The sequence below is a fragment of the Acartia tonsa genome, chromosome 12 (genome assembly GCF_053477335.1).
Source record: "Acartia tonsa isolate MP-2025a chromosome 12, ASM5347733v1, whole genome shotgun sequence".
NCBI lineage: Eukaryota > Metazoa > Arthropoda > Copepoda > Calanoida > Acartiidae > Acartia > Acartia tonsa.
The window spans coordinates 13339416-13365834 of NC_137271.1; the positions used below are offsets into that span (position 1 = coordinate 13339416).

The following is a 26419-nucleotide window of genomic DNA, read 5'->3' on the forward strand; positions in this document are numbered from 1 at the left end:
TCTTAGATTTTAAAGTTATAAATCTTACTAGGTTTAGTGATTTTTTTGTTTAACGTTTTTTTTATGAAACTGCTCTATAGCTCATTTTCACCAGATTTCCATCCATAATTTTTGTGCTTCGCTACTTATGGATGTTGTCATCCTTGTTATAGATTTATGTAAGGCCGTTGTTGCACGTCATTGAGTAATATTGAAGTGAATATTCGTAATGTTTTTTAGGAAATCAAAATATAAAAAGAGTTTAAGAAAGAAAGAGAAAGCGAAATCTATAATATAAAGTATAACGATATATGTTCGTCTGTCTGAAGCTTAATATCTCGGGATCTACTCTTAAAGGAATATAGAGATAGTGATCCGAAGTTGGTTTTAAGCTATTTGTTGGGGTTGGGACACACAATCTCCCCCCCCCCCCAAAAAAAAATATTCCCCCCCTCCAAGTTTTTTTCTTAGTTTTTATTCTCTGTAAGAGGGTTAAATGTCCCATTACCTCTTGTGGCAAATCCCCTAAAGGCTAGGGGCAAAGCAAATAGAATAATTGAATATCATCTAATTCTCTATTGTATTCTACAGTTTAGTAAAAAAACCTTTTTTATCGTACAAAAAAATGTACCCTGAATTAGCCCATCAAACATTGCCTCTCAAAAAAAACTCAGGGATGAATGTATGAAAACTTCTTTAATCCTTTTTGTGAATGATAAACAAAAAATGATGAAACTTCTACAATAAAAAGTGACAATAAGATACAATTTGATTATTTTTTTTAAAATACAAAAGTTATATTCTTTTCATGATTGTAAATAACAATATTTCTGAAAAAATAATAATCACTATAACAATATTCTTTCCGTATTTTAGCTCTCTTACTGTGTTTGTATAAGTGTGTGTGTGTGTGTGTGTATGTGTGAGTTTGTGTGTGTGGGTGTGTATGTACCAACACACATCATCAAATATTATACCCATACTTCATAGAGTAAGAATTTAAAAGAGGTCAATTGAAACGTAAAGAGCAAAAAAAAAAGACCTTTAACAAAACCTTTTTTGTATCATACATGAAGGAATATTTCAAAAACAGCCCAATTAACTATTCAAATTAGAGTGAAAAACTCAAAAATTCTTATAGAACACTAAGAATAAGGGGAAAATATTATCAAACAATATAAAAAATACCCATACTGCTTAGATCAAGTTTGTTTGCTGAGATAATGTCACATAAAAAGTAGAACTAAAAGTACATTTGCTGAGCTCTCTTATAACTTGTTTCTCCATGTTTAACTCCTAAGGATCAATCCATCACTTGGAAAACATACTTCCCTTTTCTAGATATTATATACAAATATATAAACAAAATTATATGTATATTAGATAAATAAAAAAGTACTTCTCAACTCTTCAGTAGTTCACTATTCAATATTTTCCTTTTCATTTAGCAATAGAAGTATATTTAAGGACATTTTCTTTTTTGACCATTCTACAAATACCATATTGATGGATAATTTAGATAAATAAGGATTGTGTACTTTAAATTGTAGAAGGTAGATGAAAAGGATCATCAAGAACTCCATAAAAATAAGTAAATGTTGTTTATGAAAGTGTTGAAAATATTGTATACATAATAAAGTAGTTATTATACTTATACCCACAGGCCATATTAAATAAATGTGTTGCAAGTAATGAGAAAAATAACAAGGATCAAATTCAACATAAATAACCAGTATAAACATAGTTGAAATTCAACATTTTAATTGTTTTTGGTATAATTCATCAAAATTATTTATCAGTGTTTGAAAACTGTAGCAGTTATAGAAAGAATCATTTGCAACAATTAATATCAGATTAAAACCACTGATATCAGATTATTTTAAAGGCAGTAATATTCCAATTATTGCTGACAAAACTTTCGTTTGTCTGAAAATTCCTAACTGTGCAGTGTAGATGATAATCAGTTGAACCAGTTTATGGCCAAGTCATTTTTCCTTTCTATTATATCAAAGTTGTGCATCTTCCAAAGCAACAGTAGATAAACTTTGCTAGTTATTGAGTAGCTGTGGCACTAATAACATGTTATCTTCCCTAAATCCTGGTGGTATGTATACCTGGAAAAAAACCATCAATATCCATCCCCTTTCTAAACCTCTTTTCTTCCCATTACATCAATTTTCTTTGCAGGCAGAAATATTACCACTAGAAAAAATTATGATTACTCATTTTATGTTTTTATGTAAGAAATCAATGAATTTAAAACTTTACCAATTGTTTACAAAAAAAAATTTAGAAAATTGAATTTATAATTGTTTTATTAGGAACTATTTTTATTTAAACTTATTTTCTTCCATTTGATGGTATTATTATGATATTTTTAGTGCTCTAATGTTAAACAAATCATTAAATAATCATATCATAAAATTAATAAATGAGTATAAGAAGTATATTTTGCTAATGATTTTCTGAAACTAATAGGTCTAAACTGAATATTGTATGTATAGTAAACATGTGTTTTTTTTTTCATTCCCTTGTGGATAATTTAGTTAATTTTCTCTACTAATACATATAGTGCTACATTGTAATATATACACAAGCATATTATGTATGTAAGTGTGTATAGAAAATAGCATCCATTTATATACATAACCCTCTCTCTTCCCCTTGCTGCTCAAAAAAGCTACCATATTAAGAACTACATTAGGTCTAAGAGAAAAAAAATATTAATGTAAAAATAGTCAAAATTGCTTAATTTGTTCTTTGAACCAACATAATTTGGGATTTACTGTCTAAATTCTTAAACTTCCAAAATTATTCCACAGTAAAACCAATCTCTAGAATATAAATGCATTTCTTAAATGTATATTTTCTTTTTACCTCATTTCTTTATTTCTCTTGCTCTAACACATTTACATTAACAATAATTTCTCTTTACTGTGTCAGCCAACAAAATCTTAATTTTCCAAAGAAGGATAAAATACTTTTTAATTACTGTCCTAATTTTCATTTCCAATTATTACAATGACAGAAATTAAAAAAATAATATTCTGAAAGATTTTTTTTCTTTTAACAGAGATTTAAAATCTCATACCTGTATCCACTTTTTACCTACTTCACACTTTAAAGTGTGCATAAATAATGTAAAACCTACCTATAAAATTGTACATATGTATATTTATAAATATTTACCTACCTACCCTAAATATATGTTTACAGTTGTTTTAGTTTATATAAAAGTGTGGAAACAGAATGACAAATTATGACAAAGTTAAGGAGGGTTGAGTGGGGGAGGGTTGGGGAAAGTAGGATGTCTCCAAAGTCAATTTGTTGATTGGACTTCTCTGAAAATATGGGGGAAGCAAGGAAAGGGTAAAATATAGTGTTTTCTCAAAATATAAAAAATAAATAATGGTCTATTTTCTACTATCATATATTTTGTATACATTAATATTTACATAATAGCTAGTATTTAACATTGTAATTACCAATGTAAGAAATTAACCATATTTTGATGAGTAGAAATGTCATTTTAAGTTGTATAGGATGGACAATATAAAGATACAGGAAGATTCAGTGATGGCATTAGGTAGGGTTATAATGATTTTTATCTTCTTACAATATTTTTTTAATAAGGATCAATCTTTGTCTGATAGTTAATAATTAATTAAGTTTTTATTCTTTATATGGTTGAACAGAGTAATAGTTCCTATTTTGAATTTTGATATTCAGGTACAAATTTTTGAAAATATGATGGTTATGAAAAACCTTAAAAATTTGTAACAAATTTTTATCTATTTATCTTCATATTATTATAAAAATAATATAATTGGCTTAGAATATCCTACAGCAACCTAATTGGCTAAAAGTTTGAAGATAGCAAACTCAAGTATAACACATACAAACTTTACAGAACAATTTTTCCCCTTACCTAAACAACATAGATCTTTTTTTCTTTCTTGGAGGCATAGAGACTCTTAAATCAGTTTATTCTTTGAATAATTCATCTTTGTAATTTTTATTTATAGGGCACTAATTTATAGCTTTTGCTTTTATCATATTTAACACATGAGGTAAAGGAAAATTATACTTTATACATAGTGATTTACTTTAACACACTGCTTTGTAGATCTGATATCCTGGTTTAGACTATGGTCTGATTTGTGCTAGACATTTGTTGCAATTTGTATGTCTCCTTTTAGTTTAGTTATTTATACAGTACTAGGGTTCAGCAGAGATATAATTAATATTGTTCTATACACTTTAGTTGTATGTATGTAAATTATTTGTCTTGCAAAGCAATATAAAATGATTAAACCACTTAATTACAACTACATTGTCTGACAAGTGACTTTAGAGGTAAGATTGGGTAAAACTTTTGTAATGAAAATTTCAAGTTAAATAAAATCTTTTTGGTAAAACCTACTCTTGAGATGCACAATTCTTGGTTCAATATTAAAGTTCCAATAATTGGTTGCATACAGAAGGGTCAAGATTAGAAAAGATTTAATTGCTTTTCCTGAGACAAATGAAATATCCCAAACTCTCTCTCTCTCTCTTTCTCTATCTCAATTACTTCATCTTTTCTCTATAATCTTTCTTTTTCTCCATTATTGTGCATTTTATTCTCATTCCCTGCAACCCCAAAGAAATAATTGCAAATCTTTTCTAATGCATCCATACCAGCCTTCTTGTGTTAGTGTTGGCTTTACTTTCCTAAGTTTTCAAACAAACTTACCCCACACTACCCTATCACACCAGTTTTTATTCTCAATGCTAAATTTCTTTTGACAATGAAAAAAAATAGCAACTAATTATCGAATAAATAAAAAAAAATTGTATGTGCCATTAGTTAAGGTTACCTAGAGATCAAGCAAATTTGATGAAAATTCCAGAAAACAGGAATTTTATTTTAAAGGATTCAACATGGTAATCAAATTTTCAAAATATTTAGTTTAAGAGTGTGTATCAAAATTTAAGAAGGATAGTTTCTTCAATAATGTCTAATTAATCAACTCCTTATTTTTTTAATTGTGCTTAAAGGATTTTGTTATCTTTAAAATAGCAATGCTTTTAGCATTTCCTAAATTGTTGAGAATATTTACACAGTGTTGTACCACCCCTCAAACCACATGGATGCAATCTTAGAAAGAAGACGAGTAAACTTTGTTTGGCAAAGCTGTCTTTAACGAGCTTGTTTGTTGGTAATAGATAGATAGATTTAGAGGTGTTTTTATCGCTAATGCAGAGATGAGTTAGTGCATATTTTTTATATATTTCTAAAAATTATTTTTAGACTAAACAGTTGTAAAATATTATTTTAGGTTAAATTACTTAAATATCAAACCATTTTATTCTAGCAATAAACCTAAAGTATTTAGTTTAGCGAAGGGTTATCTGTGTAATAAGCAAAAGGGAAAGAATTTATGGGGAGAGAATTGCTTTAGAACTCTTAATTCCTTTATCTATCCAAAGTATGATATATAATACAAGCCTAGCAACACATACTTCCCCTCACATCCTTCATAACTATTTATCCCTCTACCCCAATTCTCTCCTATTACAAGGTCTATTTACCCCCAATGAATTACCCCATCTAACCCAACCAACCCCCACTCAGAAATCAATTTGATGTTAACCTCGTAAAAGCCAAGCATTCCACAAAGTTCAATTTTCCATCTCAATCCAATCATTGTGACTTTGCTGGTTCAAAAAGGGGAGTAAGAGTTGGAGAGTCTATTTTTGAGGGATAAATTAATAGGGTGGTTGGGTGGGTGGAAAACGCACTAAATGCAATTTTCACACACACATTCACTTAAAATTCACTAATACTGTTAAAAATATCAAAATAGTTTTTTTTTTATTTTGAATTTAAATTGTTTACATTTTTCCAACAAACATTTTTAAATTGTTTCAATTTTCTAAAAATTCTTGTTTTACAAAACCTATTTTCTCCTATGCTTATTAAATATGCAGAAGAAAAACTATCAAAAGTCTATAAACACTCGTTTATTGACTTTTGCAAGGGGTTTGACTCTATATCTGATATTGCTTTCACAGGAAAGAGTGTAAAAGGTAGAACTGTTCTTATGTAATTTAAAACAAAAATAATCTTCCCTTTTATAAAAATTTTAACTAAAATAAATAAAATAATTTATCATTTATAAATTTCTTTTAATGTTCTTTCAAGACATGTATGTTCAGGTTTACTTTCATCAACAATATAAAATGTTTATATTGCTGACATTGAACATTTTTGTTCCTGTTCAAAACAAAAGTTAACATTAATATAGATTATTTTATATTAGAAGTAGTGGTGAAGATTATCTAAGTGGAGAGAGTGATGTGATGGGATGGTGTAAAGAAAAGGATGTTTCCTGCTTTCTTTCACAGCTGGATTAATATCAAGATCATGTGTACATCAGGTTTATGTACACACTTCCATACTGTAATTTTTAGGTTAGCTGTTGCACAGCTGCTTTATAATTATGCTTTGACATACCTCCAAAATGTATTGTACTCTTGTTATATAATATGTATACATTAGTTTACCCCCACCAAAAAATGTAAGCTATGGCACCTCCAACCTAAAGGTAAATCCTAAGATTTGGTGTTTAAATTACCCCTAAATTATTTTGGAGGAGTAATTACCCCTTTACCCCTCCGCTTGCTTGAACGTACTTAAAAATTTACTCCTCTCTCTTTCTGTTTGGCTGTTTTAGAATCAAAATAGTGATTTATTGATACAAACGGACCAATAATTTACTTTTGGACAAAAAATAGTCAACCATATTATTGGGTGCTGGAAATGGTTATACTTGTGAAACATATAATTCAGATTGCATTGAGTTCCATGGGGTTTTTACAATCATCCACACACAGGGAGTGCAACACTGGATATTTACCAGACCTATCCACCAACCATATTAAATATACACACTTCCAGGGATGTCCAAGCCTTTTATTTTGAGGGGGGTAAAAGGTTTGATGAAGATAATCTTTTGTAATTTTTTCAAATTTTTAGAGGGTAGATTTGAGCAAGATTTGATTTTATATTATTAATATTTTTTATTGTTAATTTTTTATTTAAATACGAAAACTATTAAATACTAAACTTCAAATTAATATTTTGTCAATTAAAGTTCTATCAAAAGTTGAAAGCTACTTTAAATAACATATTACTTTAGAACTTTTACAGAAAGATTTTATATGATAATCAAACAGTGTTTTGTTTTTATTCCAAAATGTAAATAACTAAAATGGTTTGAGTAACCACTAGACTATGTGAGTAACATAGGCGTCTAAGGGGGGGGGTAATGGGCCATTTGGCACCCCCAAAATTTTGTGAACAATACCCCCCCAAAAAAAATTACCCCTACCTTGGGGGTGCCGTAGGCACCCCCAACGATTTTGGGGGGGGTATTTACCCCCCCCAAACCATTTTGGGGGGGGGTAATTACCCCCCCCAAAAATAAATGTTCTTTAAAAAAAATTTTTTGGGGGGGGTATTTACCCCCCCCCCCAAATTGAATGTTCTTAAACAAAAAATTTTACTGTCCAACCAGTTAAAACAGTTCTTAACCATGATAACAAAAAATTTAATAGTTTGATCATGTTTTATTTGCTTGGGCCTTTATAAGGGCTAAAACCATCCCGGGGATCTATGATGTAATTGTAAGGCACTGAAGATTCCATAAAATAGATACCTAACTAAATTAAATATTTCATTAAATAATGAAAAAGAATTTCTATAGGCGATTTCTTTTGGGAGGATGTCAGGGTGTCTCAAAACTAGTTATAAAACTTACCAGGACCTATAAGACGCTTCACTTTAAAGTAAAATCATATTGGTTCATTGGTTAGTGAGTTAATTATTGTATTTTTATGTTCTAAAGAATGAGATACTACTATATATTTGAATAGTAGTGGCGCCCTTAGCATCTAAGAACTCGTGTTTTCTAAAGGTTAAAAAGTGAGGAGAAAAATAGCCTAAAACCACTCAAAGGATTGACCTATAATAGTGTGGAACCATCATGGGATCTATGTGAAGCTTTCCTAAAAAGGAGAACTCAGTATTAAAAGTAATGAAATCTGAAGCTATAGTCAAATAAACCTTACTTACTACTTTATGTTATAAGATAGTACTTATTAACTTAATAGATTAGGTAGGTGCTTTTTTTACATAATTAAATTACCCCCCCCCCCCAAAAATTTTACCCCCGGGGTAAATTAGTTTGGGGGGGGGTAATTACCCCCCCCAACAGATTTGGGGGGAGTATTTACCCCCCCCAACAGACTTTAGGGGGGGTAATTACCCCCCCAATCAAATTTTACCCCCGGGGTAAAAATTTGGGGGGGGGTAAAAAAAAATTTCGGCGCGCTTCGCGCGCCATTTTACCCCCCCAAACACGAATTACCCCCCCCCCTAAAATTTTTTACCCCCCCCAAAAAAAAAAGCTTGGACGCCCCTGGTGAGTAAGGAAATAGACCTTTCAATTTTGTTGTAGCACAATGTTTAGGGACAAAGATATGGCATCTAAAAAAAAGTCTTGTCTGATTTCATTTTTATGCCATTTAAACTTGATACCCTTTCATATTGTTTTTTTTAAAGCTTAAATTAGGCCCGTTAAAATTGCCCTGCTGATATGTTCTAATGATTCCAAAAACATTTCAGTACGATAATCATTACCAAAAAAAACCAATTTTTACAATATTAATTCCTGAGATGATTAGGCATAATTTTGCATCTCTATATAAAAGTTATGAATGTGAGAATAAGGATATTTTGGGCCAAAATAGTTTATTTTCAGATGCCATATCCCTGTTTGTGTAGTAATGTCTCTTCTTTCTCCAATACAATCATGTTGAGGCTCATTGAGCAGGGGCAACAGATAACTGCTACACTCAAAATTTACATGTTTAATTTTGGCAACAGATAACTGCTACACTCAAAATTTACATGTTTTTTTCTAGCAACAGATCGTTGTTATCCTCTAAATTTACAATTTTTTTATGTCTGGCAACAAATAACTGTTACACTCAAAAATTACATGTTCTTAATTTTTGCAACAGATAACTATTATACTCAAATTTCTTTTTTATACTGGCAACAGATAATTGGTACACTCAAAAATTACATATTTTTATTCTGGCAACTGATATTGTTCTACTCAAAATTTATATAGGCATAGGCAAATAACTACTCTCCAATTCCTTTATAATTGTTTTTTTCAAAAACAAGAGGAGGGTTAGCCTTTAAAAGCATCAAAAGGCATATTTTTGGAAAGCATCAAAATATTTACTAAAATTTAGAATTTGGTAAATATTTATTTTATCTCTAATAAATTAAGGAAGCAATTATATTATAACTAAGGGGTTTATTATTAATTTATGACTAGACAACTTAGCGGCCATATTGGCAGATAGGCAGCTGCCAAGCCCGGCAATGTTTGAATATTATATTTGTATAGTTAACTAGATGTTGTACAGAACAAATTTATTGATTTGCAAAGTTTAATTGAAATGAATATATGTTTAGCCTAGTATATGCATATAACTTATATATATGTATGTTCATTAGTTATTGCAGCTTAATGAATAGGGTTATCCCAAAATTGAGATCAGAGTTGAATATCTTAATACTTTTATGTTATATTCTAGGGGGGGAGGTGGGATTTTTCCAAGTGTGATTACTCTTGAGAGGGTGCAAAATAGTTTTTAACCTTCCCTGGGCCTATAAGAAGCTTCACTGTAAAGGAAAACCATAATGGTCAAGCATTTAGCAAAATCTTAAGCTACACACAAACATGCTCTTTTTTGTTAAAAGGTTATATTTTGTTTCAAATATTTTCTTTAAAATTTGAACTTTTTCAGAAATATATATAATTTCTCGTCAAATGCCTGCCTTGAGTCAAGCTGACTCAAATTAGTAATACACATTTTACAGCAGGCTTTTAATTTATCTTGACCTCTTTTAGATGACTGTGTGCGTGTAGAGGTTATAGGGTGGGGTGTAGGGGGGGGGGGGGGATTAGCAGTAAAACTGAGATTGAGAAAAAAAGAAACAAGAATAGTTAAATTTAAAAGTTAGCAGGCTTTAACATATATTTTATTATCCTACAATATTTTACAAATATTATTTTTTTCCTAGAGCTTTCTCTGTTCAGGGAAGCTTTACATAGATCTCAGAGTGGTTTTAGACTAAATCATTATTTAATTAATGCGATAGAATGGTTTTAGGCCATTTTTATACCCTCTTCATATCCCTTCAAATACAGAGCTACAAGATGCTACGGACGCATCCGCTAGTATGAATGCAGAAAATATAAAAGAATAATTTTAAAAAAGCTTTTTAAGATACACCATTTTGTGTACAATAAAACTATTTTGCTTAAATTGACCTGAGTTCAAGCTTAAAGAGTAGCTTTGCTATCAAAAATGAGATAGAGCCCAAGTTTTAATTTATGCTTTGGTGCAATAAAATGACAACTTTTTCAATTTAATGATGGAAAGTTGTGTAAATTATGACAGTATTATGCATAACAGATATTCACTAAAAACTTTTTTTATACATTGTTTACATCTTCTACTAATTTATTTTTAGTAGCACAGCTATTGTATAAGTTAATGTTTGCTTTGACCGTATGTTCGTCCGTTCATCGAAAAAAGATTTTTTGATATGAGATGAAGCTTTACTTGAAATTGACATTTTTACAAGCTTAGCATTTCTATATTTCAGCAAAAAGGTCTGTTTATCTTGAAACATTATTTTTGCTTCACCAATCTTGTTTATAATTATCTTTAAAAGTATTACAGTCAGCCTTCCACGAATAATAAAATAAAAAAAAAACATTAATGCCCTAAGAGGCCAAAGTCGCGGGCCAACAAAACTGGTATTGATTTTATGTTTTTTAATTTTATTATTCGTCGAAAGTTAACTGTATCAGTATGGCCCAGAACCGGTTTTAATCTAACGGATAATGATCGTTTTCTAAGCCATACTGGAACATAAATTCTCAAAATTTTGACCTTAGAATCTGTGAAGAATAAAAGAAAATATATTTTTATTGCCTACTAATTCTAATGTTATCACTTGAGTCTCGCTATAAGGGCAGGAACAAGAAAGATGTATCCTATTTTTGGTATTTAGGTCATTCATGCCCTTCCTTATTTTTCTTGAAGTATTCTGTTATTGCATTTAAAATCGTCCCTTGTAAGTATTCTAATGTAAATTTTAGAATACCAATTTATAGTAAACTAGTTGCTTCACCTCTAGCCTCTAGGATAAAGCTTAGGAGGTCAGTAAAATAGCCTAAAACCACGCCAAGATATTAAGTAAGCTTCCCTCAAATTCAAATTCAAATCACAGATAAATCTACACATAGTATGTACGTCTATTAAGCTAGTAATTAAAGAAAAGTTATATTATATATCAGTCAGTCAAACAGCTTTTTTGACACCCATTATGAACCTATCAATTTTCATTTTAATATCCGTGGAAAATTAAATATAATACAATGATATACATGATTTTGCAGCATTGCTGAGAAACGGTTCTAATACACTGGATATTAAAAGGTTTCGAAGCCATACTGGAAAAGGGGTTAACAGTGCTCCAAATATAAAAGGTAGGATTATGTGGCAAGAAAAGCTGGGAGAAGGAATGTTGTATTACATTCCAAACTGACAGATTTACATTAGACAAATGGATCTTTTCCCCCCACCACGCAGTACAACCATTCTTTCTTATCCCCTTCACAGTGGAAAAAATTAAAAATTTCCCTAAAAAATGTATGTGTACAACATTTAGCGGTTTATTACACTAGTCCTCAAAATTTTACAATGACATTTAATTATTCGTTTGGATCTTTTATAAATTTAAATTAGTTGTTTCATTAAGATGAGTGTCGAAGCGTTTCAACCACTAATTGTAATCTACAGGAGATAATTTTGTGTATCATTGGAGAATTTACATGAAGTTATATCCTTATATAGATTAAAACGTTGTTATAAAACTTTGGGTACCAGTGTAATCTACAATAGAATGTCCTTGGTTTCTCTTGATTTTATTAAAATGACTTTATGTCTTTTTTTAATCTTTGTTATTAATTAAAACGGAAAAAATGTTTTTGGCAGACAAATTTACAATTTTCTATGGTAAATATAAAAAAATCTTATATTATTCTAAATTACACTTTTTGTACATAATATCCCACTGAGCCCCTTCACTGACATTTTTTCCCTTTTTCTTTTCATTACTTGGGTAAAATGGTATATATACGTAGGTGTGTGTGTGTGTGTATGTGCGTGTGTGTGTGTGTGTGTGTATGTGTGCATTTTTGGTGAATGTTTGTTTGTCCAATTACACTAACTAATAAACAAATACATATCATGTACACAAAAATATTACAATTAAGAAAAAAAATGTAATTTATTTGTGAAAATGCTTTTTCGTACCACTCTGTTTCTTTTGGAGAAAAGTAAACATTGAGTAATTGAAAAACTGCAATAAGGTTGTACGTTGGGAGGGAAAGGACATTGGGCTGTTTACACTAGTCCCCAAAGTTTTTGATAAAGATGTCTTATTCGTTGGCTTAACAACTTTGGGGAAGTTTATTGAATTTTGATTGGTTGATTCATCATGTTGAGTGTCCAATCATTTTAAGTTTTTCAAGTTGTAATCTACATAACGGGTAATTTTGTGCTTTATCATTTCGGGATGTACTTCGACTTATCGGCCATTGTCTTATCCCTTTAGATCCCAGGGTTTTACGTCATAATGTCATTGCATTGACATAGACTGCAAGTCTTTTAGATTTTGTGGATTTTTCCAATGGACCATTAGAATAAAAAGTATGACTCTAAAGGCTATGGGCGACGCACTTTGTATCATAGACATAGACAAAAAAATTCTCTAATCCTAAACTAATGTAAGGTAAAGGTTTTTTAGGATCATAAAAGAAAAACATGTTTCGTCGTATTTTCACAGTAGCTTTTGATATTTTAGGTTAGGTTATTTAAGTGACTGCCCCGCTGGGTTTAAGCCCCCATGCTGTGGCTAGAAATGGGAGAAAGGCTACTTTGTAAATACGACGAAACCCGCTACTTTGTTTTTTTCAATGATCCGGTTTTTTAAAACTTAATTTAACCTTTTTACTCTAAAACAATATGATTTATTTTTGCAAGGTTTAATACAGATTTGTGCTTGCTCTAATCTTGATACATCTAATGCCTTCTAAGCTGTAAACATTCTTCATGATGTATTTTGTTTACTTTTAATGTACCTAATATATAATACATACACATCTTTTCTAGTAGCGAACCTACTCTATAATTTACTGTCCGTCAGTCTGTCCATGGTAGTAATGTGATTTTCTTAGACTCTTTTTAAAGATATAATGCTGAATTTTTTGGTGAAGATTTCCCGTATTTATGAGCATCCAATAATCAAATATTTGATCCGTCAGTCTGTTGGTTATGCTTCAATTATTTTTTTTGTAATTTTTTGCATGTTATATGTCAATTTGTTACTTTTTTATGTCAAATTAACATCTGTTCTATAAGGCACTTTGTCTGTTTGTCCAACCATGACTATTTTTTGCTTCGCTACTTATGGATGTTGCCATCCGTGTTCTTTTATTCATAAGATAGTCAGCTTTTGTAGTCGTACTTTATAGTCTTAGTAGCGAGGTATCTTCTTTGAGCGAGGCTACTCTAAAAGGCATTTGTCTGTCTGTACCACTAACTTTTTAACTTTTTTAACTTTAACATAATCAAACAAAAGTTTTTATTAGTTGCTTTTTAATGTTCCTTTTGGAAAAATTTTAGATTCGATTTTCACTATTTCTGTATAATTTTCCAGTTTTAACTGTTTTTCTTCAGAAAATGAAAAAAAAATAGAAGAGGTCTTTCAGCTTAAAGGCGTGAAACAGATATTCAAAACTTAGTAATTGCTTATTTTTAAAAGTTTAATTGAGTAAAGTAACAAAAAGTGCAATTTCATGAATAGGAAAGAAAAAATATATCATAATAGTCTGACAAAAGATAAAAAAATTTTAAAAAGACAAATAAAAATACAAATATAATCTTGTTATAGAGAAGCTTAGCTACTACTAAAGAACAAAGTTAATATTTGTATTCCTACATACTTATGCTGTTATTATCAGTCTTATAATCTTATTTATTTATGACAAATAAAGATTATTCGGATGAAACACAGTTTGATATAAAAATGCTCATAAAAACAACCAGAAACCAGAACATAAAAGAGCACACTAAGACTCTTATGACTTTTTTTGTACTATACCCAAACTTATACCGGGTACCCAAACTACTAACTACTAGGAACAAATTATCCTCAATTATTTTCAGTTTGTTTATTGGCTATTTTAAACATTCGCTCAAATGTGGAAAGGTTATGATGTTTACCAAAACTAAATCAGATTAACTGTAACCCCTTGCCCTCTTTTTCTTATATTTTCTGACTCTTTTTTTATTATCTTTCTTTTTTCTCCTTTTATGTAGCAATAACAAACAATTTTAGATGTATGAAGAAGAAATGCAACCAGCCTCTAATGAAAAAAGTAAAACTTTCTATTTTTGAAACTATTTTTTAAGAAATACATAATTTTTTTTATTTTTTATAATGAAATTTTAATAATCTATAATGACTTGTTTTCTTCATAAAAGTTTCAAATATTTCTAAACAGAGCCTGGGATCTAAAGGGATTAGACATTGGCCGATAAATTGATGTACATCCCCAATTACCCCTTCTGTATATTACAATTATTGGTTGGACACTCAACTTAATTAACCAACCAATGAAAATTTATCAAAAGTTCTCAAAGTTGTTAAGCTAACGAATAAGAAACCGTTATTATAAAACTTTTGGGACTAGTGTAATAAACCACCAATTCTTCCCTCACTCTCTGAAACAAAGACAATCTTGTATCTGCACTACATAATAATCCACGATTATTCACACCGTTCTAGAGGTAATAATGAACAAAAAAAAATCCTACCTGGATCCAAGCCATTGTCCGTTCATGAGGGCGATGGCGTTACCGGCGTCCGCCTTCTTAATAAAGGACACAAAGCCGTAACCTTTGGACTTCAGGGTCTGGGGATCACGCACCACTCGGCAGTCACTACAAAAAATATTGATAAAGAAAATAATATTTTTAAGAAAACCGTATAGATCAAAAGATTTAGGTATGGACGGGAAATTAAAGTGTACATTGATCTCCATCACATGAACAAGTTCTCTCATTTGTTGGTTTGAACTATGAGGGTCTGAGCTGATTTGTGATTGGTCGATACAAAGTGACAGTGGCTAAACCTTCCCAAAAATTATTTAATCTACTTAGTGGGTAATTTATCATGAATTTAGGGTAGATTTAGATATAAAGCAAACTATGTTCATATTTTTAAAAATCAGTCAATAAGCAATAAAGTTGAACGCGACTGTAGTTAAGTGTTTACTGTTCAAACATACATATCCTATTTAAAGAGCAGCTGCGCTCTTATAAATGGGATGATAACAAACTTACGATATTTCGCCGAATGGAAGGAAGGCTTCTTTCAGGGTTTGAGTCTCAATCTCAGGACTTAGGTCTCCGACAAAGATGTGATAATGCTCTGAAATAAAAATATATATGTTAATTGAGACATCTAGCGGTGTACATTTAAACAAATTGCAAAGTTTTTCCACAAAATTTATTTAGGTGCAGTGTTTAGTGATTTGTCCTTAATTATATCAAGAAAAAAAGGACAAAAAAGTTTTATACAAGTTAAAAAATTATTTGTAAAGTAGCAATAATACTCTTTAACTTCTGCATATTTACGACAAATATAGAATTTCTTTTATTTCCAAGAGATTAGATAAAATGATGATTATCGCTATTAATCCATAGATATCATCAACCAGCCACCTACCTTTTCCCCACTTTTACATTAGTTGAGGAGCTGAATTAAAGTAAAACTTATGATAAAGACCAGACTAACCAGTAAGCTAAGTGTGTATTTATGTCCTTTAAAGATCTTAAATACGGCTGGGCTGAAGTTTACAAGGTTTTCAGGGAAGTGTAGTTGTAGTCTTTGCCAGGTATTATTATATTCGACAGGGGGATGCAATCTCCCTGGTTAAAGATACCCACTCGTCAAAAAAAAACTAGTCTGCCTCTATACTATGAATATGAAAGAAACCACCTTTTCTAAAAAAATCTAAATCTAACCCACACTATACTATAATAATTCATTGAATTCCCCAACTTATTATTGCATTACAGGATTAAATCAATAAAGATACGAGACGTGAAGAAAAGGGTTAAGGTGTTCTTGCATTTAAACTAAATTGTGTATGTAATAGATTTATTGAATATTATTGATAAATATGTATAGATATAATAGATATAGGTGCATAATTGACAGCAAAACTGTGAATTAACAGTGTATTTTTGCCATACTCCCTAAAGTGCAGATGTGAATCTGACATTAAAACTGTGTTTATAACAGTAGGTCGACTGTATTTTAGCTAGTTCACGGCTGGACCCTCAGATGTCAAAACTTTATTTTAGTGTTTGGCCAAAATGACTTAGCAATTGTATCTGTAAGTACGTCTAATAACACCCTTTGCTATTTTTAAAATCCTAGAAAATTTTTTTTGCAAGAAAATTGCATAAATTCGCAACCTTTCTTAGAACCACTACATAACTCGAGTTTTAAAACTTTTTATATAAAATCCTTTTTACAAAAAATATCAATAATTACTTAAAATTAAACCTGAAAGAAAAAAAATCCCATTACACGTGTTAATTTGCATGTTTTAGGTCTTTTTTTGAGGAAAGTATAACTTCCACATTTTTGACAATAATATATTTTTTTAACATTTCAAAGTAAAATATAATAAAACTTAAATGATTTTTCTTGAATTATCAGTTGAAAATTTCATCAAACATGCAATTTAAGTGATGAAAATTTAATAAAATCATTTTTTGAATGTTTAGAATTACCAATTTTCTACATTTAAAACAAAATGTTAACAAAATTTAAAAACATTCTAATATATAACTTTAAAAATCAATAACATTTGATAAAATGATGTTTTAAAAAATAAATCATTAAAAGGTATTAAAATGCATTTTAAGTTGCTTAAAATTAAAACGAGAATATCTTTTTACACTTTATTCTTTGTAATAGAGATTAATCGTCATTTGCTGAAAATGAAACATTTAATAAACTAATTGAATCTTTTTGTGACCATGTTTAAACTTTTTAATTTTTACACTAAGGTGTTTTTTAATGAAAATCTTTGTTGAATTCTCTTTTGCGACAAAAAATGAAAGGGAATTTTTTACTATTTCTAGGTTATCTTATGTAATTTAAACTATATAATATGAAATAATTTTTAATTGTCTTTCTTTTGAGCCACAAAACACTGTAAAATGTAACATATATGCAAAAATAACAATTTTTTTAATGAATATTATAATATCCTTATATGACATTGCGTCAGAGCTTATTCTTTAAATCATATGTTCATGAAAAGTAGTCATAAACTTGGAGGGTTTATATTATTTATTAGAATATTAAATAAACTTTAATGGTAAAAATATTAGCATAGCCTTTGTCAATTCAAATGCTTCAGGTATATTATTCGGAAAGTTAGTTAAAAAAGAGAGAATTTGCTGTGTATACTGTTGAAAGACTTTCAAAAATGTAAATTACAAAGCAATCCTAAAAGATCGGGTCGTAGGCGAGTCTTAGTCGGGGGTTTTCTGATAGCAAATATTGCGTTATTGGTATACAATGTAAAAAAAAAAACATTTTAAAGAAATTCTTTAAATAAAACCCAATGTGTATTGGCAGTACAAACATCTTAATGCTAGCAGACATATGTTTATCAACATTTGCAGAAAACTATTTCCACAAGAAAAATTATTCAGGTTTCTACTTCACAATTTTAAATATTTCTTTCTGATAAAATGTTTGACATATATCGTATAATCATTTACCAAAGAAAATATTTTGATAATTTAGATTTCAGAGAAGATTAATCCTTTCAAAAAACTAAGACGACATTTTGCATCTTCTGTCATGACATTTTAGAAAAAATATAAAAAACCAAAATTTAGTATGAAAACTATTTTCATCGATTTTTCTGAAGGTATTATCGTATTCTGTGGCTTTGTTATTATCATTTACTTATATCGAAAGTGCCAAACATTGTACCCTAACTTATTCATTTAATAAAAAACCAAGTGTGAGTTGTAAATCTTCCTTGCACCCGAAAACATATCTAATTAGTTTCAAAGTAAGATTGGAAGATTAATTTATCTACATTAATAAATAACTAGTTATGAAATCCTTAATTATTATTTACTTAAGAAAAAATAATAAATTTTTACATTTGCTAACAATTTGCGCCAAAATTTGTTGTTTTGTCTGAAAAGCCTGTAACAAGAGAGGAATGGGGCATGGAGCATATTTTCATGACGGCAACATAATCGATGAGATCTTATATTATAACTACTAATCTTATTTATTATCATTTTATTTAATTTGTTATGTTATCTATATCTGTATGTTGCTGTGTTAGCCTTTTATTAATAGAATAGCTACTCAATGATTGTCCAGTGATATTACTCCTGAATAAAAACTTTTGTCATTATTGTGCATGCACAAATGGATAGAATATATATAATGGATAATGATAATATAAAAGTGAAATTGTTGTTGTCAATTTAGGTTGCTACCTTAGTCCTTATTTTTGGTCAGTAATTTCCTCAAGTTGGATGGGAAAGAGGTGGATGGTTGTTGCCGTTATATTAGCCAGCTGGAAGGACCATTTGAATAGATAGGTAAAAATATAGTGCAACATATTGATTTGTATATAACAAAAGCTTCATTTATCCTTCAGTTTAAAGTAGTAAGTTTTTTTTGTCTGTGTCTTAAAATGTTGATATCTAATGAGTTCTCAATTTTAGGGTTGCTGCAAACTGGTCTTGTGATGGTTTTTGGCGATTTTTTTCCTTCCCTACCCCTTTTAATATATATAGCCTAAATGATTTGAGCGGAGTTGGTAGTAATTAAGTAAAAGTACAACATAGATAATAAAGAAGGGACTAAAACTAAAACTCATTTCCATAACCTTTCATTAAGCTAATCCTTTTCTATTCAGTTACAAAGCTTCTTCTAATTAGTTATTTCATTATGTTTTCTTCAGGATTATATTTAAAGACGTTCAAGCCTTCTTTAGGGGGGGGGGGGTGTAGGTTTGTTTTAGGTTTAGTAATGGGGTGGGGCATTCTAATGTACTTCCAAAATTTGCTTGTGGGGGGGTAAACACCCTTTAACCCCCCCCCCCCAAGCCTTTAAGTTCTGATTATGTTATATCCTAAAAATCATTCACATTGTAGCTTTGGTTGCCTCACTCTGTATTTTGAAGTGTATGCAATATGCATGTATGTTATAAACCTATATTTTTTTGTTAATTTCATGAATGTTATAATTTGATTCTTTAATTGAATTCCCACAAAATTTTAAATATTATTTTGCTAAATCCTAAACTGTTTATATTCCTCTCAGTCTCTGTGTGTAAATCTGTGTAAAAAAGTGTGTGTGTCCTATAAAGAGTGCAGAGTACAGATATGTTGAAATATTGAACCTTCTTCAAATAAAATCAAAATTTGCATAATCTTTAATAAAATTGCACCTTTAGAATCAATATAGGGATCAAAAATTCATCCTCCCAAAATTACTTTTGGGGGCACAGTGGGGTACAATGGAAAATTTTGATCAATTTTACTTGTTACTTATTAAATAAAGAATAAAGACAACTATTTCATGATTGCAAAGTTGTATTATTACCAAAATAAATAAAAAAATTATATAAAATCAATATTTGGTATTTTTGATACAATATAAAGAATAAAGCCTATATTTGAAACTGTGTAAAACTATTGCTACTCCCATATTGCAGAGCACATATTGAACATGAAAATGGCTGTACCTCCCTTACCCAGGCCCCCATCATTTTCAATAAATTTTTACACCCTTCATCTTTGCAAAGTGAAGCAGAAGTATATTAAAAGCGAAGCTTTTCTATAATTAGGGTAGGTCCGTACGTCCGTCCGTCCGTCCGTCCGAGATAGATGGCTTTTATTCGTTAATTTAGGCATGTTAGAATAGTCCTATCGATTTCAAACTTTGCATGATGATTCCTGTAGTAGTTAGGTACGATTTAGAAAGCGTAGCAACTCTATAATCATTACCATAATGTCCGTATGTCCATTTTAAACATGTTGATTTTTCTACTTCTTTAACAACAAATTTTTGGTATATTGATTCCCGGGGATAACAAAGTACAATATTATAAGCGAAGCAACTCTATAATCAAATCCTAAAAATGTAAGTATGTCCATAAGCATTATCCTGTATCAATCAGTTTTTCAACAAATTTACTTACAATTTTGCTTCAACTCTTATACTTTTATATTCTGATTATTCAGTTTACACACTATACAAATGTTAATATCCGTTTGTCCTACCGTTTCAGTGCTTCGCTTTTATGGATGTTGTCATCCTTGTTTTCTTGATATTTCCTAATAATATGGAACTGTGCAGTGGCTTCAAAATAACAATATTAAATAATATTTTATTCAAAATTAAAACATGTCCATGATTGAGTTATAATTTTTTAAATGTGCATAATTTTAGAATGATAAACATTAAAAAAATATGTTGAAAAAGATTTTTATCTTATTTTGTTGTAGTTTAACAATAAGGTTGTGTTGGGATTGAAAATAATTTTAAAGCAATATTTGTCTATCCATGACCAAATGCATCTTTACTTTGTACAATTTCACATTCATCTATTTTATATTTGTTAAACATTTAGCTTGAATCAAGCCAACCCCCCACCATCCACTTTGGCATGGCAGGCTGAAGCAAGCCCAGGCTAAGCTATGTGTTCGTATTGACCTTTGCAACTTGTATTTGATTTTGATATTGCAGAGAGATGAGAGAGAGGATTTTGCAAGCAGAAGGGAATGAGTACATCTTTATGTGTATGTGTCTGTGTGTTTGTTCAAGATATAGATAAATACAGGAAAGATGTAGCTTCATAGATGGCAAATATGAGTGTTTGAAGATTTTAAAAATGTTATATAAAATAGAAAAGCAGCATTCACTATATATCCAGTTACTTATTTCTTAGCCTTGCATTTATGCACTAAATTCTGTCAAGGGGATATTTAGTTTGAAATATTAGTCTTAAATATATTTTCATTATGGCTACAAATAATGTTTGCTAGATTAGAACAGGTTCACAGAAACCCTGAAAACTCATGTATTGTTTCATATTTTTAATTTACAATAAAGATTTATAAATCATGCATTGTGATAAATAACTATTATATTAAACGTACATAAGAAAATAATATTTAAATTTATTATCAACTTTCTTGAACATTTTTATTCAAATCTGGTCCACTGTGCATTGTTTTATTTTGGAAGGCTTTTATTTTTATGTAATTCTTTTGATGTTTGAGAACTTATTTCTGAATTTGTGAATAGGTGTTTATGCATAAACAAGAGAATAAGAGGGAGAGGTATGTGGTAGAGATGAAGAAAATTAGAGACAGTAAGGATTTGATGATGAGAGAGGAGAAGGGAAATGCAAAGATGCATCCTTAAGTATGTTGTTTCAGAATATTGAGAACATTTCATCCCATTAAAATGATCACACAACTCTCACAAGAGTATTCAATATCAGTTACATCAAACATTCTGGATCCTATGAAGATTAGGGTTTATTTCATCTTTAGTTTAATAAATTTACTTTTAATCTTTTAATTATAATAAGCTTACTTAGTCATATTTTACTTTATATCTACTACTTTTACCTACATGTTTAAATTCTAATTTAAATTATAAATTATTTTCAATTTTTCAAATTTGACCTAAGTAATTTTGGAATTATTTGAAACTCAAATATTTCATTTGATCCTAACATAAATGATATTATCCCCAAGTCCAATGCCAAACTTTTATAGAATTTAATAGCCCCAATAAAATAGAAACATTTTACATTTATTTCAAATAAAATTAGATCATTTTGCTAGCTAGTCAACTCTATAGAAATTATAAATATTTCAAATACAGTATATAATATTTACAATATTGAAAATGAGTAAAACAAGGACAATTATGGTCATAAAAAGTGATGAAAATATATATACAAAGTAAGAATAAAGTACGGCCATTCGTTTTACCAATATTAGCTTAAAATAATAACATCTTTGCACCTAGCCATCATATGTTAACAATAACATTAATTTGCCAAAAAAAAACAATATCCCCTCCCTCCCCCTCACCGCTCCTAAAGATGTAATCATTCATGTGTTGTTTCATTACTGACATTTGGTGGCCTCATATTGGTTATTATTCTTTGTGGTATCTCTTGTAATACAACAAATATGCTATGTAGATTTACATGGTCTTACAAAGAGCGATTATTAGGGAAATATATTTTATGTTGCATCTTTATAGAATTAAAATATTTGGATTGAACAATTATAACTAAATTTGAGGGAAGAGGTGTAAAGTAAGTCGACCTACTACTTTAACTTTTAATAAAAAAAAAGATAAAAAAGAATCATTTTTCTATTTTAGGGTTAAGTTATTCTCCACAAAATAGTTATAAACCTTCCCTGGACCTTTAAGAAACTTCACTGGAAAGGATAGCGAAATAAGTCTATGGTTAAAGTAATCTTAGGCTACAGAAAGACAGACAGACTGACAGACTGACATTATGTTACTTTTATACAAGGATTGTTGTATTTATGAACATAATTAAAAAGATATATTATTTTTTTATTAGGGTCTTTCAAATATATTGTAGAAAGAAAGATGGTAGGATAAAATAAAAAGATTGTCCCGCACTTAATATGATATTATTTCTCCATGGAATTATAGAGAAGAGCAATACATCGTGTTCCTATTCCCACATGTACCTCAGACAAAGTGAGAAACAGGGAGATAATTTGGGAATAGTCCCTTTCGTAACATCGCCTCATAAGGGGCGATTCGTCGTATTTTATAAATGGCTTTTGATAGGTTATTTTAGGTTAGGTTAGGTTATATTGGGTTAGGTTATTGCCCCACAAGGTTAGGTAATTGGCCCCGCAGGGTTAGAGCCCCCCGCAGGGGCTAGAAATAGGAGAAAAGCTACTGTGAAAAATACGAAGAATCGCCCAATATGGTGCGATGTTACGAAAGGGACTATACCCGATAATTTTTAGTAGCGAATCTACTCTATAATTTGTAATGCTCGTTCGTCTGTTTATAGTAACGGAATGAGAAAACTTAATTTTTTCAATGCTGTTAAAGAAAGATTGCGAATTATTTTGCCTTTATCAAAAAAAAAATTAAATGACTTACTTGGACCGTCAGTCTGTCTGTTATGTTACAAAAGAAAAATATATTCATTCTTAAGGAAGGTTTTATATTTCATACTATTTGATAATCCCATATTCTTTGTCTTAATTTCTATGAACACTGACCATCTGCTCTTTTTCTTAATTTGTTCCTTTGTTATCCATTTTTTTGTGCCTCGATAATTAAGGTTGTTGTCATCCTTGTTTTTCAATACTAGCGAAGATGTTAATTTATTTAAATTTTCGCAAGTTAAGAGATTTTTAGTTGCGTAATGAAAAGAAAGATAAACAAGAGATAGATAGAGCGACAGACAGAGATAGAGAGATAGATAGAGCGACAGACAGAGATAGAGAGAGAGAGAGAGAGAGAGAGAGAGAAAGAGAGAGAGAGAGAGAGAGAAAGAGAGAGAGAGAGAAAGAGAGAGAGAGAGAGAGAGAGAGAGAGAGAGAGAAAGAGAGAGAGAGAGAGAGAGAGAGAGAGAGAGAGAGAGAAGAGAGAGAGAGAGAGAGAGAGAGAGAGAGAGAGAGAGAGAGAGAGAGAGAGAGAGAGAGAGAGAGAGAGAGAGAATAGCAACAGATGTAATTTCATCAAGGGAAAAAAGATTTAATGATTCAACAAGATCTCAGATACGGAGAACTTTTATAAAAACCAAATATAATTATAAAGAAAATATTTAGAAAAATCTAAAACAAGGCGATTTTTATCCTGAAGTGTCTTTTTAAAGAAAGATAGATATAAAAAAAAAATAGAAAACTACACTAAAGATTTAAAGTCACATAAATTTCACTGAGAGGGATGTAATTTACAGACAAGGAATATAGTTTTTATGCTTTTACTAGTTTATACTTTCATTTTTTAGATTAAATGTCCCTATGACAAGAAATCCATAACATTTGCTAGCATTAAAAGAAATTAGTATAAAGAAAATATATAAGAGTAAGAATTTAGAAAATCTAGACGAAATTTAAGATATAATAGTCAGAAAGATGAATAGATAATATATATTATAGGCTGATATGATATAGAGGGACATAAAGACATTAAAAGATAGATAAAGAGGATTAATATGAAAAGAATGTTTAGGGTTAGTTAAAGGAATAATTGTGAAAGCAAGTAATTTAGAAAGAAAGAAACAAACAAATAGATAGATAACTATATAGAGCTAGTTAGGAAACCATAATTGATGTTATAATTGAATAAATAAGTTTTATTGTTAACAAAAAGAAGAAATATATTGAGATTCAGTGTTAATTGGGGGAAGGGATGGGAGGGGGGAGTAATGGAATAAATTGTTTGCAGGGGTAGGTCAAGGGGATATTGCATGGGAGGGGTTAATGATGCACTACAAATCTACTATACAAATTTTATCTGTGAGTCAGTCAGTATTGATCATAATAACAATGGAACGGCAGCAATTTATAAAAAGGTTATAATGCTTGTCTTGCTTTTTTTTATCGATTTTTAAAATTTAACAGTAGTTTATTGCTTCAATACTTATTCAAAGAGTTTTTCATACTTTGTTTGAAATTGAATTGTAGAAATTCATTATTAAAATCGTGCTGAAATTAAAGCCTTCTAAAGTTTTCTAATTATTGTGATTCGATCGTTAAATGTTTGTGCGAAGAAACACCATAATGGATATTTGGTATTGACAGAACATATACACAGCACAAAAATATTATATCAGATAGCTTCTGCTAAAATTGGCATTATTCATATTTACTTTCTTGATTCTTTGATAGGTCAAAGGAGAATAATTTAGAGATATAATCTAATAAACTTGCACCCCCCCCCCCCCCCCCCACTTAACCCCAAAAAAAGAAACCTAACTCAACCTATATATGATTTTGAAAATATAATAATGAATAGTCCTGTAAATTTTCTTACTAATTTAATTAAGCCAGCTTTTGTTTCTTATTCCTTATAATAATACTTATTGTAATTTTTTTGCCTTAACTAGAAGATTTAATTTCATGTAATCAATGAGTTGTTGCTCTCATGAAGAAAATATATTTAACTCAAAAACTTGTTTTCATGATCCCTACTAAATTATTTATTTAAAAAAATAGTTTTATGATCCAAACTAAATACTTTATTGTAATGCAATAACATTAGTCTCTTATACCCATTTAAAATATTTAATACAATACAATATTTTTTAGCCCAAACAAAAATTTATCATCTTTAAAAGTAACTTTGTTCTATAATTACTAAGATTCTTTGTTCCATGTTCCTAACCTGAATATTTTTGGTAATGTAAGCAAATTGGTTTTATGGTTCCAACTAGAATATTTATTGTAATGTAAGCAACAGTGCTCTCTGTAAAATATCATCTACATAAACATTTTAATATTCACAAAAACAAGGGGAAGAAAAAGAGGGAGGAATTAGAGATAGAGTAAAGGAGGGGGAGAGAAAAGGAGAAAGATAGAGAGAAGAAAAATAATTGAATGAACCCATTTCTAGAGAAGTATTTTTTTGTTATATCTTAAAAACTAACAACCATATAGAAACAGCCATTAAACAGTAAGTCAGTCATTTAAAACATGAACCTTGAAGATCTTTTACATTTTAGATAATATACTTGAATGTATGTTGCTTAATCTTATACTCCAGCATTGAAACTAAACTTAAATTTAATTTTTGCTGTTTCATGAAGAGAACTTATTTTGGTACTGGTAACATAAATATGATTTTATTATATCCATTTATGTAGTTTTTTGTAGGAGCACATCTACTCTACAAATTATTATAGTTTCTCCCTTTCTGTGTCAATTTTGCCTTAAATTCTCATTCAAAACACCCTTTTTTCTTAAACAGCTTTAGCTTTTATATCAGAAAGGAGCTTTTACTAGAGCCTAACCTAACCCAAAAAAGCGCTAAAATTATAAATTGTATATTTTAAAAAGGTTCACAGAGAGAAATTGGCCTATACCAGATAACTGTTGCAATAGAATATGATACAAGTTTTAGATTTTTTTTGGATCTACTGCAGTTCACGGTAAA

The 26419-nt window shown here is 29.8% G+C and overlaps 1 protein-coding gene across 3 annotated transcripts in view; it reads right to left on the minus strand.

Annotated features, from left to right (window-relative positions):
• The window catches only part of LOC145334527 (cytotoxic granule associated RNA binding protein TIA1-like), a 212589-nt gene that overhangs the window by 73331 nt on the left and 112839 nt on the right, over window positions 1-26419 (minus strand). For all 3 annotated transcript variants that reach the window (XM_080179987.1, XM_080179985.1, XM_080179986.1), the window contains 2 exons: window positions 15526-15613; window positions 14998-15123 (listed from right to left, as the gene is read on the minus strand). In XM_080179987.1, coding sequence (XP_080036113.1) covers window positions 14998-15123; window positions 15526-15613 — 214 coding nt within the window. The remainder of the gene's footprint in view (window positions 1-14997; window positions 15124-15525; window positions 15614-26419) is intronic.